The sequence below is a fragment of the Neolamprologus multifasciatus genome, chromosome 10 (assembly GCF_963576455.1).
Source record: "Neolamprologus multifasciatus chromosome 10, fNeoMul1.2, whole genome shotgun sequence".
NCBI lineage: Eukaryota > Metazoa > Chordata > Actinopteri > Cichliformes > Cichlidae > Neolamprologus > Neolamprologus multifasciatus.
Window position 1 is genome coordinate 21,984,094 of NC_140448.1, and position 14,307 is coordinate 21,998,400.

Below are 14,307 nucleotides of genomic sequence, written 5' to 3' on the forward strand. Positions count from 1 at the left end.
TACTTGTTTGCATCCATATGGGTGTGCAAATTTAAACCGGGGGCTGAAGGACCAGCAGACCTTGTACCGCTGTGAGTGTTAGTGGTCAAGGGCGCAGAGTTCTTGTGGTCCTGTGTCTTCTCCATCTGTTCGTTCAGTCTCTGGTGTAGCCTACTGTCATTTTATGCCTTTTCTCTCTTACACAGATCTCAAGGTTCCGGGAAATTTAAAGTCTCAGGTCTGAACATGTAGCTTGAATAGCAAAAAGCTGCGTAAGGCTTGTCTGCTCACCAGAGTTCAGTATATCCTATAGAATGTCTAACACAAAGCTCTAATTCTTAAGAGATATCTGTAAATATCTAATGGCAGAAGTTTTTCTTTGAACTTGGAACTTTAATTAGGAGGGTTAGTTATGTTTTTTGTATCAGCTCCTGTTTCCTATGAGTTGCTGCAAATTAGTTTGGATAACAAATATTTCTTAATTAGTTTTATCTGCAGCAAGGACACAACAGGATATCTTTGCACTGATTAGTTTTTCTTCTCATTGATGAGTAATTTCATTCTAGTAGTTGGTCAGACAAAACCTGAACTAGTCTTTTTAGGGAATCTTTTTTTGTTTAATGAAGATGGCCTTGCTGCTTGTCTGTACAGCTCCCGTAGTTGATCAGTCCATCGTAATATCGGATTCGAGTCCACCGAAAAAAGAGAATGAGGCCTGAAAGGGTCTGGGATTGGGGCCAGCAGCATTTAGCCAAACACAGCAAGCCACAAGGGTGTTTCCAATCACCTCCCTGCCTCTCCCCTTTCATTCTTTAAAGAACCAAATCAAAATCTGCTGCTGTCCCCTAACTCTTGACATTATTTAAAGTGCATTATGATTTACTGTTTTAGATATATGTCTGATTGAAGTTGCAGCTGCACCTACACAGTCAACCTCTTTTTATCTAACCTAGTGCTGCCCATGTTAGAAAGGTTACACTAACTTTGTGGATTTTTTATTATTATTATTATTTCACTCTTCTGCATGTATACAGGACAATTCTGTTTTCTACAGCAGGAAGTGATGTAACTCCACTAGGAAGTGAAATCATCTGATATCCTTGTTCTTTTCATGTGAACGGATGATGACATTGGGGGCTTTTCATTAGCGTGACTCCTGACTTCCCGCACTCAAGTCTGTCTTACCTCCTCCCAGCTATGGCATGTGGTAGATGTGATGGAGGAAAGGAGAAGTTGGTGGTTTCGGGGTGTCTTAAGTGGAGCAATTTGCTCATAATGGATGGAAGTGTAGCATTTAAATGTCACGCCACAAGACGGAAGACTTCTGTGTAGGATGCACCTGTGTTTCCTTGTGCAAGGTTTCTCTGAAAGCCTCCTCTTTCTTTATCTCCTTGAGGTGCATTTAACGGACCGGAGAGCAATTCTTGGGTCACTGGAGGCAGTGGGATGTGGGGAAGCATATGTTACAGTAATGAAAATCACTCAGTGACAGCTGCGTGATGCTGCCAGAGAAATGGGATGTCTGCTATATGTAGCCCTCTCTAGGATTCATAACACTCCCAAATAATGTTAGTGACTGAAGAGTGATGCCCCAAGGGCTTTAGTTTATCACAATAATAGCTGTGCATTAGTTTCAATGTTATTTTCCTTTATTTTGCTTTGCCAGGTTTACATCATCAAAGTGTCCTGGAGCGATGGCAGTACAGAAACCATTTACAGACGCTACAGCAAGTTCTTTGACCTGCAGGTGAGTGAGCCACTAACTGTGTGCGTGTGTGTCATCATTTTTGAGTTTCTTTTAATAGTCTTAAATGTGTTCTTTCACATTTGTCTTTTTGGGGGACTTTTTCTTTTTGTTTTGTGCTAGCGGACAAGTGCACAGGGCAGAAAAGGCATGGAAGCACTGTCTCAGTCATACAAGACTAGTACTCGTAGCCAGCCTCTCCCTGCTCCACCCTTATAACCCTGGTAATTATATTGTGCGAGACGAGTCGGAAAATTCCAGTGAAGTTAATAGAGGACAGTGATGGATGCGACTGTGGCACTGATGACCACAGAAATGTCTGAATCATTCTCAGACGTCATGGTGATGGTGCACGCTGCACAATGAGGGAGTCTTATTAGTATCCTAGTTTCCTTTTGTCTTCTTGAAGGTAATGGATCTGAGGGAGGTGGTGGTGGTGGTGGGGGGGGGGGGGGGGTGGTGGTGGTGGTGGTGGTGGGGGGGGGTGGCCCTGGCTGCATCAGAGACCAGAACATGGACTCCAAGAAATTCAGAAAGGCAATTACTTTTAATGAGCATGTAGTCAATTTCGGAAAGGCGTACTGTCGGCCCTAATTTGATTAAATTCCTTTTAATTGATTAAGATGGTCAATGCATGGGTAATGAAGTATAGAACTATAGTGGCTCACTGAGTTTTGAGGCTGCGTGTGTAGCATTTAACATACGAATGTGAAGTATTCATTTCATTCATTTGACTTGACCCCTAGTAAAGCTGCTAATAGAACCATTATCCATTAATTTTGTTTAATCTATACCACCTTTCTGTTGTTGACACGGTATAAAAGCATGGAAAAATATGAGCATAATATTACAGATAAAGTCTCAAGGCTGCTCTTTAAACATCATTTGTATTGTATAAATGACTGTATATATGTTAGTCGCATTACAGTTGTGTAATTGGTCAACTACTACACACAACAGGCAACACTTTATTTATAACTCAGACTGTATCAGATCAGTGTTTTAGAATAAGAGCGTATAAGATGTGTTATTCAGCAGGGCGTGCCATGCCATTCAGCTGTTTCCTGGTGTGATGATGGATTCCTGAGTGACTTCAGTGGTCAAGGGGATGTAGGTAAATCCTAGCAGAGACATAACAGATAATGGCTCATCTCTTGTATCTCTGTATGGTTTGGTACTAATATATAAAAGCCACATTAAAGTTTTGGCATTTCTTAGAGACAAGTAGAAAATTGTAATACTCTGAATATCATCAGTGTCACTATAAGTTTTATATGCAAATAAAGAGGCACCAAGTGCAACTGCAATGGGTGATTCCAGCTTTTTAAAGTCACCATGCAGCATTTATTCCAAGTTTTCTTTGACCAAGTTTAAACTGTACATTTTGTCCACAGCTGCATCAGGTTACATGACTTGCTGTCATGCTCCAGGTTATTGGGCTGACATTTTTTTTATACAAATAAAATTCAAAATAAAAAGAAAAATGAGCTGCAGAATATTTCAATTTCTCTACCATATGTTATAATTGCATTACTCTGTAATTACACCCCCAAAACACTAGTTGGTGGTGGTATTGGGGTGCTGTGTGGAGTATCTTAGTGTAATTCTCAGTGTTACAATGCTGACTAAGCTAACCTTGTTGAAGTCGAATAGCTGAAATTACGACAACACAAAAAGAGAGCAGATTTGGAACAAGCTGAGTTTATACATGGTGGCAGTGCTATGAAAACAGCAGATGGTTGCCCCAGAAGATTACTCACTGCTGTGCAAGTGTCAGCATTAGCAACATTAGGAAGCCAATCAGTCCCAGCCCATCACATATTAACATGTATTGTGTTTTAAGGAAGAAAGGTCTCTGTGGGTATTAGTATGCTTTATATTGATTTCCATGATCACACGGTGTCGGTGTATTTGTATCAACTAAAGCAATCACACTAGCTGTTGTCTGCATTGCGGCGTCATGTTGCATATCCGGAGAGGTGCATGTCAAGCTGTAGGACATGTTAATTAGATTTCCTTGAAATTGAATATATCCAGTGACCAGTTGTGGCTAATCAGCTGGCTTATTCCGATCACTAGCACACTGATACATCCCCCATATGTCTGATATATTTTTATATTGTGTTATCATTTTTCTGTAATCTGTCTAACAGGTTCCTTCATAATGTCTTTCATTATGTGGCTTTGGCTTGTCTTGTAATGCAGATAATAATACATCTCTGGTCATTCCACAGCCTTAGTGTTATGCAGGAAGTGCTAGTCACCACATCCTGTCAACATAACTGCCCTAAGCAGCTGATTTTCTTTCTGCAAACACAGCAGCATGTGCTTTTTGTGGGGCTGGCACAGACTTTGTTGATTTTGCTTCACTAAGGGCTGAAACAAGATATAAAAGCAGTTTTCTCTATTATAAATATAAGTCTTTTGATGCATGCGCAAAATCAACAATATCAAGGCTGTTATTTACATATTGAAAATAAAGAACTAATCTTAGGATTAACCATGCAGCAGTAACAAAATAGCAAGTGTTTCTTGTTCCTGGCATTCTATCTTTGATCTGACAGATCAATTGCTCAGTTCTCTAAGGAAGAGAATAGCTGAGCAAGAGCCAGATGTTCTTGTCACCGAGGCTATTTCTGCTACTGTTTTTTATTTTTTATTTATTTTTTTTTGCACCATCTAGAAATGGAGAATTTTTCTGTTTAATTAACAGCTTTTTTAAATAGATTTTTAACCGTGTTCTCATCAGACAGATTCGTCATACTCACAGTTTAAAAACATCAGCTGGGCTGTGACTTAAGCTATATTTACATTGAAAATTGTTACTCAGAGAAAATTAGAAGCCACAGAAAGCCTTTTTTTTTCACATACAGTAAACATCCTCTGTCTGGGTAACAAACACTGAGCATGTGCAAACAGATACTCACTGAACAGACAGAGGTGTGCCTCCGACAGGAGAGAAAGGCCTTGCACTTGTGCTGTTTTTGAGATTTTTTTCCTCAGAAAAACAAGAGGGTAAAGTTGCTCAGTCTACGGAATTAGTAGTTGGCAGTTGTTCCAGAAGTGAGAGAAAGGCCAATAAATTCTATTTATTCTATTTAAAATCATGAATTGACCTAAATTCAGCCAATTGTAAGAAGCTTAACATTCAACCACGAAACTTAATGTTTGTGTTCGGGAATGCAAGTAAACAACTTATAATGCAGCTTAATCAAAAATAACAATGTGCTTTACGATTGTTTCTCCGCTTTTTGTAAAACATTACATTTGAAAATGTACAGATAATAACGGTTATTATGTTTTAGCATTAAACAAAACATTAAGCAAAACATCACTTAGAGTGTACTGTCTTGATCTTTGTCAGTTAGTGTGTCTGTGTGCGTCTTTGTGGAAAATATCATCCTGGATACACAATACAGTTTAGGGGCTTTTTTGTCTGTCTGTGGATACGTTTTTGTCAACGTGATAGTGTCACAGCCATACAAGACACAATCTTGAAACATGACACATCTGCAGCTGAGCTCATGATCAGAGGGGGTGGGGGCACTGGGCCTGGTGTGAGCCCATCCCATGGTGGCTTCTAGTTTCTCTCTCTTTTTTTCAGTGCATTCATCCTAGGAGTTTTTCAGTTTGCTTCCATGTCACAAAGAACAGTTTCCATTCTGCACACGTGTCCATCGAGCTCTACGGGCTTCCAGCATTCCCGCTCGCCTTGGATAGTGGATATATTTCTACTTTAAAGCTTAAGGGGGGGGAAAAAAGGAAACATTATTTGCTTATTCAGAGTTGCACAGCTGTCACATATTTTCCATCTGCAGTAATAAACTCAGCTTCTTGAAACGGGGGTTGGGGGGGCAGATTATTTGACTTTGTAATACGAGGTTGCCTCTTGCAGCAACAATGTGATAATTTTTGTGTACTGTAACTATGGCGATATTTTTAATGTCCTCAACAGTTTATTTGAAAAAAGTAAACTGATGACCTGAGAGAATGAGATGGCTAAAACAAAAGAAGAAAAGTTTCATAAAAATGCTGAACTGAGTGTATCAGGATTATCTTGGGTAGATGAAAATAGACTGTTTTCATGTATATAGTCTATATAATCTTCCGGGATTCAGCTAAATGAATGTTAACACAGCTATACCAAATGTTATCATATTTGTTAGCTTCATTATGTTCTTGTGCAGATTCATCATTCTTGAGAATGGGAGAGGTTTCTTTAGCAGCATGGCACAGATCTCCAGAAAGTGAAGCTTTGAAATGGGAGCTCTACTCTGAACTTTCACCCCTGGCTTCTTGTCCATGTTGTTGTCTGTGAAATCACTATCTTTGTTCAGGATTACTCATTTTTGAAAAAATGGCCTATTGTTAACAGCTGAAGAGATGACAAGCACACTTATTTTTCCCATGTCGTGCATGTTTTCACTTTATACATTCGAGAAACTGAGGGATCAGAAATAAACAGAGAGAAAATTGGTATTGCTGTAATTTTGAATGATTATTAAGGAATTATCTGAAATTTGTAATAATATTTTTTTAAATGACACACATCATGGTGAACATTGCATTGATACTGCACATACCTTCTATTTTGCCCATTGCCATCTTGATGTTTTTGACAAGCAAGATGAGGATCTGAATGTGAAGCTGCATGTTCCTTGAGTCAGTCACAAGTGATAGGAAGCAGAAGTTACAATCATCCTTTATATTGCTTATGGCTGAGAGTGCTAACAGTAGCCAGAGCAGGTCGTTGGGTAAACTAAGCCATCACACATAGTTACCGCATAGTCATTACCCCAAGCATCTTTTTCTGCATTAGAGAACAAGTGTTTATCCGTTGGGATTCTTCATTCTTCATTTGCCAAGTTACTGTGTTAGCATGCTTTCCTCTAATTACTCAGAATTAATTAGTCAGTGTTAGTGCTAATTACTATAGCATAATACCGTGGTTAACTTAAATACTTAAAAAACACCAACAGGTTAAAGAACTCCACAAATGTGGATGGTAACAGTATGTTGCCATGAGAACAGTTTCCCCACAAAGGGTTAAAAATGGTTTCAGGCTTAATTATGCAGTGAACTGAGTCAGAGAATGTCAGGACTATTGAGACAGGCAAAGAGAGCAACAATTGTTCATGGACCTTTTTCATGCTCAACAGTCTGGAGCTTCTTAGGTCTTCTTTATTTGGTTTTTGATATTTGTTGTGAATGGGACGGCAGTGTAATTCTGCTAGGACTGGAGTAATGCGTTCTCTGTCTTGCTGGCTGTATTTAACTGAAATCAGTTAAATACATCAGTTAGGCACGTATGCAGTGAGTGGCAATAATCAGCAAACAGGAGAAAATGGTGTGGGGTTATGGATAGGATGTTCAAGTACAGTGGGGCAAAAAAGTATTTAGTCAGCCACCGATTGTGCATTTGTTGTGATTGTGATTTTCCTTGTTTGAGGTGACCAAATACTTATTTTCCACCCTGATTTACGAATAAATTCTTTACAAATCCTACCATGTGAATTCATGATTTTTTTTTTTCACATTCTGTCTCTCACAGTTGAAGTGTACCTCTGGTGCAAATTACTGACCTCTGTCATCATTTTAAGTGGGGGAACTTGCACAATCGGTGGCTGACTAAATACTTTTTTGCCCCACTGTATGTCATTGAAGAGTATTGGTCTGACCTTGGAAATATTTCTAATCTCATCACCAAAATGATTGTAAGATATGTTGTTTGAAGTCAAAGTGTAGACCAAGAGAGTCAAACTGTATTCAGTGTTTCCATTAAAGAGTTTCTTGACAGAATGTTTGCAGGATTTTTCCATAAATTGTGGAGAATCATAATATTTTCTCAACACTTTTTATCAGGTGAAGAAGCACGTAGATTTGGTTGGGGGTATTTTAGATTTTGAAATGAACTTTTAAGTAAATAAATGAATATATTCATTGTATTCCGAGTGCAGTGGAACAGGCACAGAAATAAAGTGCTTAATGTAGAACTTTGGACTTGCATATGTCTATCTATACAATACTAACACATGACTGAGATAAACTCCATAGCACATAACTGAAAAAAACACATTTTAGAAAGTTAAAACCATATGCAGCTTTCCTCTCCTCTGCCTTAGCCTGTCATCCTCACCCCTGTCGAGGATGGATATTTGATGTTGAGTGCATGATGTAAATGGTATGTTGAAGAGATGACTTTACTCGCTCCATATGCCTTTTCTTGTTTGACTGCCTCTGATTACAGAGGAGATACAAGTCTTGGAGTAGACACAGGGACTGGGGTGTGTCTGCACTCGCAGTCAGACACATGGGAACAATTACAGTGTGTGGGGTACTGGCTCCTCTCTGTTTCTCTGTCTCCTTCCCTCACTCTGTCTCTTTTGTCTATGTCAGGCCGTCTTTTTGTTTATACAGTCCTACTCAAGGTGGTACTGATTCACCGACTAAGCATCTGACTATTTGTCTTGTGATGCATTTCAAGAAAGTATGGAACTCCAGTAACCTGCTTGACTCATGTTTTCTTACTATTCCTGCTTTTGTAGATGAAAGGGATCATTTTTCGGTTCCTTTTATTCGTTTTCATCATATAAAATACAGATTTAGCTTTACTGAGTAAATTAGTTAAATTGCTGTAGCACAGTATTTTGTTTTGTAATTAAGCTTGTATTTTATGAACCAGTTTTTGGATTGACCTTCTTGTGATTTCAGGTTTTAAATTAAGGAGAAAAAAAGCAATAAGAATAGGCTGAGTTTCAGTAAGGTAAATATAAGACTATTAAACTTCTTCGCTGCCACTGCTTTCTAGCCTTTTAAAAATCATGGCAAAGGAAATGTTCCACTATGTCAGCGGTGGTGCTCCTTAGCTACAGCTACAGCAACATGTGAAGTAGAGGGGGGAAAACCATACCATCTGCTCAGTACATTTATAATTATTGGCAGATCAGCATTTATTGGCCAAATTCTGCTTGAGAACTGCTTCAGAACTGCTGATTTGTTAAAAAAATCATCAGTTTCTCTTAACCACCCTCAGCTGTCCTGTGTATGTATCCTGTGTGTGTGAGAATGTAAAAACCTTACATGCTAACAAGTTTGATTAATCATCGCGTTTCAGATGGAATTGCTGGACAAATTCCCAGTGGAGGGAGGCCAGAAAGACCCTAAGCGCCGGATCATTCCATTCCTGCCAGGTAAGAGTTGAACACACAGTCCCTCAACGACCAATCACAGAAAAAAAAAGAAGTGGCACATAACTGGGCATTATTAGGAATAAATGGAGAATACATAATTTTTACACATTTTTACTGTCTTCTGAAGGCCTTGTGATCCACTTCTAGTGCTATTTTTAGAGTCCTTCCTGGAAATCCCATCATGACCACTTATTTTGGGTGCTCTGTGACTTCGTCATGGACCTCAAATGTGTGCAGACAGCAAAAATTTACTTCCATTCAGCAGTTTTCAGTTGAAAAGCCCACGTTTCCCAAACCACAGTGTATCAGGAAACCAGGGTCATGCTCGTCATTTTGTTTGACATTCACTGGTTGTGCAGCGTGAATTTGTCCCTTTGTGTAAAGCTGCAGGTGTCTAGCTCTACTTCAATGTCCCGAGGCGTCCTGAGGGGAGAACATTTAGTCCATTAGTTTTCCATTTATGTCCTGACGAGTCTGGTCACGCAAACCTGTGTCAGTTCCTACCTGCCCTACTCAACCAGATTTGCTTCCCTGTCACTTTCTCCATAAAATCAAAACCACATTTAAGGATCGCTGTCTTGACATACTGACGGAGATTCAGCATGCAACAAAGAGGTAAAAGTGCAAAGGCACAGAATGTGATGTCCATAAAGTGATTGAGGGATAAATCGGCCAGAATTAAATCAACAAAGTTTTGATTTTTAAGGGCTGATTCACACAGAGCGATTTAACCACAGCTCATGTGCTTACAATACAGAAAGGTTTTTGAACTCCTGTGTCGTGTCCTTGCTGCAGTGTCACGTCCTTGTATTATGTGTGCTCCCTTTGATCCTTCAACCAAACACGCTGGACAGCAATGACTTACTGATGATGACCTTTAAATGAACTGGAGGAAAGCCGAGTTAATCTTTTACACGTGCGCTTAGAAACCAACTAGAACAACCTGAAGCAAAGGTGTTGGGCATAAGCATATTATTTCTGCCACTAAGCAAGAATATTTTAATTCATGTACTTTTTAAACATTGGACTGAACCACATTATCTCAGCAAATGGCCTAAAGACACATTATACCATCTATGTGAATCAGTGCTGGAGCCTTTTAGAGAAACAGACTATTTGCCAGTGTTTCATGTGTTTTTAACAGAAATCTGAATGTTATACTCCATGGTATTCATTATGATAATCCCAACTGAACTCCATCATTCTCCTGGCTGAATCATCATTGTGTGTGTGTGTGTGTGAGAGAGAGAGAGAGAGTGAGAGAACTGGCTAAAATAACTTCTTCTCTTTAGTTTTCACTATTTTCTTTTCTCAAATACAAATGGCAACAAAGTTTGTTTTGAAAAGGGGGCTTTGGGTGTACTTGACCAACTTTTGAGATCCTGCTGAAAGTAATCCTTTATGAAAGGAAGAAAATCCTTAATGTCAACCCCACCCACATCTCCCCCACCAGGCTTGGGATGTGTGGGGGTTAGGATTTTTTTTTTTTTTTTTAAATGCCCGTGCAAGTCTGGAACTCATTGAGAGAATGCTCATACAAAAACACACACGCATTCACCCCGTTTGATGAAATCTAAGTAGGAAAGGAAGGAGAGGGAGTTTTTTTTTTTTTTTAAAGATTGCTTTTCGTACCATCCTTTTTCTATCTAAGCACCCCATACTCCATACTGATACATTAAACATCTACATTGAGCGTGTGCTTCCTGTTTTTATTGTCTGAATAAATTTAGTGCCACTGAGGATGGCACTAAAGTGCTGCTTCTGTGGTGCTGCTAAGGCACCACAAGTAAAGGTCTGATTGGACTCATGGACATTTGCATGGGACGTCCTCTAGGAATGCTGCTGTGAAGCTGTTTGCATGTTATATGAAGGTTTTTATCCTGAGTGGCTGAATACATGGAGATTCAAATGAAGGACCATTACTAGCATCAGATCAGACCCCTGTCTGAGAGGGATCCCAAGCAAACAGTCTTCTGAACTGCACAGTATTCGTTGACAGCCAAGGGGAAATAAACCCTAAAACATTCACTTACAAAGCAAAAGTCTGGAAAAAAGACGAGGGGCCAATCTCACAAGGTACGGAAGTGGTTTTCCCTTTCTGGTTTGGTTTGTTCAAGGCCCCAAGTTGTTTTTACTCCTTGGTATCTCTGCATCAGCAAAGTGGTTTGTCAGTAAGAGTACACACTGTAGAACTTATGCTTTCTTCTCTTTGACAAGCATTGACAGCATTTTTACTCTGAGGTCAGATTTTGGCCTTTGGAAGGAATATGTTAGAAATCCAATAAATAACTTTATGTATTTTTCATTTACGAAGTCAACTCTTTATCTTTAGATAGATGGTGCCATCATGGTTTTGTAGATTGGTTCATAAATGACATAAAGATAAAATGATACATTTGATGTGTTAATCCCACCATTCAGAGTCAGGTTGGCTTTTAAAAAGTTAAGATAAATTGTGAGATTGCTAATTCAAGCTACTGAATATGGACATAGTTTTTCACAGAACTGCATTGAGTCCTTTTGAAAACATTCTTTTCTCTGTTTTGTATTCTCTGTGCACTCTATTGCCTGAGGAACTATCTGCCTGACATGGCAGGAGGTGCTGCATGCTGCACAGGTCACATACAATACAAGACCGACCCTACTTTTACTAAGTCCCGACTGAATATATGCACGTGTCAAGTAAAATCCGAATACGGTCTCGAGGACGCAGTTTTGTCACAAGATCCCAAGTCGTTTTGTGTTATATAAAAGTATAAGCATCTCAAAATCTCCCCAAAAAGGCTAATTAGGTTGGTGAATGTAGTTATTAAGATGTGAGGGATTCTGAGAACAGCTTGGGTGAGGTAACAATAACCTCTCTATGTATGGCCATCTTGGCCTGCCTTTTTTCTCCATCTAGTTCGCTCAGTTTTCCCAGGAAACAAAAGCTGTTTGATACTTTTGGTCACTACTGACTCTGAGATTTGCCAAAATGTCCACCGTGCCTCAGCCATGGCTCCAGGGTAGCAGCATTCCACCCTGCCCAAATAAGCCCTTTTCATCGGCTGCATCCATGAGCTGCCGTGCATACAAAGTGGGCAGTGTTGAGTCAGTGCTTCTCTCCTGACCCCAGAGAGCTTTGGAAAACCTTCAAGAACACTTTCTGCTTGAGGAGTGATGAGGGGAGGAGAGGAAGAAAGAGACCGAAATAGAGAAGGAGAAGTGTGTCTGAGGGTTGACTTTCAAATCTCTTTAGTTTTTCAGTGCTGTCCCGACAGCATCCCCTCGACTGCTCTGGCAAGAGCTTGCCAATGCCATAGAGATTCGGAATGTCTTCTCTAATTCTTCTTCTAGTTAATCTCATTTGTAACAGTCTCCCTTATGTAGTATGATCTTGTTGTCCTTTGCAGTGTGGTAAGATATTAAAGTCTACTGTTAATCAGACCACGCTCGTTGACTCTAGATTTCACATCTTTATTTATTGTTGCGATGCATTTATCTGCAGTATGGGAAACAGTAGTAGCATAATAGTTAACAGCCTTGGTAAAAAAACCCATCATGGATGCATTGCTTATTGTGCACATTTTTAAACTCTGTCCAAACACTGAACCTGTGGGATTCACCAAGAGAGATGAACACACCATTTTTAATAACTGTTGTTTTTGGCAGTAGACTAAAACTTACAACTGACCGTTGGCATTACAGCAAAAAAACTGCCAAAGTTACTAGAATTGGGTGGACAAGCTTGTGTTTATTTTGGACTTTCTGTAATCCACACAGGGTCAGAAAGAAATCTATAGGCTCAAATATATACATACATTCACTTAAATCTTTTTAAAAAGTGGTACTATTCTACAATGTCTTTTAACTTGACTAGACCAACTAATTGTTAGTGATCTTGATTGACTATAGCTTGTAGCTTGTCTATGCCAACATAAAAAGGATTTGTTGGCAGCACTCATTGGATTGACCAATGCTCACTACAATGGGGAAAGTCCAAGGAACTCTGTGAAGATCTAAGAAGACGTTGGGAAGTTCTAAACAACTGCGGATTCCAAGATCATCAGTCAAATCATTCAAACAATTATACATAAATACAAGGTATTTGGATATACAGTATTACCACTTTGCCAGGGTTGGGAAGGAGACCCAGGCTGTCTCTCTGATGAGAGGAAATTGATTGTTGATTGATGTTTCAGAACAACTGAGGAACCACCAAGACTTCATCTTTTTAATAGTAAATGGCCTGTATTTGTATACGCTTTACTAGTCCCTAAGGACCCCAAAGCGCTTTACACATCCAGTCATCCACCCATTCACACACACATTCACACACCAGTGATGGCAAGCTACATTGTAGCCACAGCCGCCCTGGCGCGCACTGACAGAGGCGAGGCTGCCGGACACTGACGCCACCGGGCCCACTGACCACCACCAGTAGGCAACAGGTGAAGTGTCTTGCCCAAGGACACATCTGGTAATCATACCAAATCACAACAACAGTCGCCTAAAGACGCTTTAAATTGTAAGGTAAAGTTAAGGTAAAGAGCCTACAATCATACAGAGAAAACCCCAACAATCAGACGAACCCCCCTTTACTTATTATTCCCTGATGGTTAAATTAATATCCACACAAATCAATTTTTCTTTTACTGACATCATCCGCAGGTTGTTGTTTTTTTTTTTTTTTATATTATAGTAAGCTTCACTGTCTTACTTTTGAGCTTCCTTTTATTGTGTTATTTATACAATACCCTGGGGGTTTTCCCCATTTGTTTTGTCTACCACCTGAGTCAGCTTGTAGGTTGTAGTGAGAGCAGGGATAGCTGGGTAGGGTGTGGAGGTTGTTTCTTTGAACGTTGGGTGTTGGTAGTTTTCTGTAAAATGTGCAAGATCTACTTTTTTTTTTGGTGTGAAGTCACCACAAATATCTACTCCAGTCAGCAGTATACGCTTGTACAACCTTTTATACTTCTGTCTCACCTTGGCCCTTCCTTTCATGATTACTTCTTTTCTTGAATGCTTCAGATTCACAGAGCAAAGAGAAAAGTATTAGCATAAACAGTTTTAAGCTGCGTGGGTTAAAGAAGCAGCCACTTTTTATGTAACAATAGTGAAATGGAGCTTTTATATATGGATGGATGGATGATGTGTCAGCAAGTCTGTTTCAAAAGCAAACACCAGGACTCCCTGATGGCGGTAATATTGTAATCTGTCACTTACATTTAGGATCTCATTACATACACAACCTTTTGCCCTGCTATACTGTATTTTTTTAAATTAATATGTCTCAGTGTGTCTATTGCCAAATGAGAACAAAGAAAGTTTTTCACATGCCTTTGAATAGAAAAGAGGGCTTTTTGTAGCCATTTCTTGTTATTGTTATGGTGAACTAGCTTGCCCGTGCCTGTG

General features: G+C 39.5%; 1 protein-coding gene across 1 annotated transcript in view; it reads left to right on the top strand.

The window, feature by feature from the left end:
- Positions 1-14,307, top strand: part of sh3pxd2b (SH3 and PX domains 2B) — a 35,054-nt gene that overhangs the window by 1,973 nt on the left and 18,774 nt on the right. The window contains 2 exon segments of the mRNA XM_085174662.1: positions 1,646-1,726; positions 8,838-8,913. Of these exon segments, the coding sequence (XP_085030788.1) occupies positions 1,646-1,726; positions 8,838-8,913 (157 nt within the window).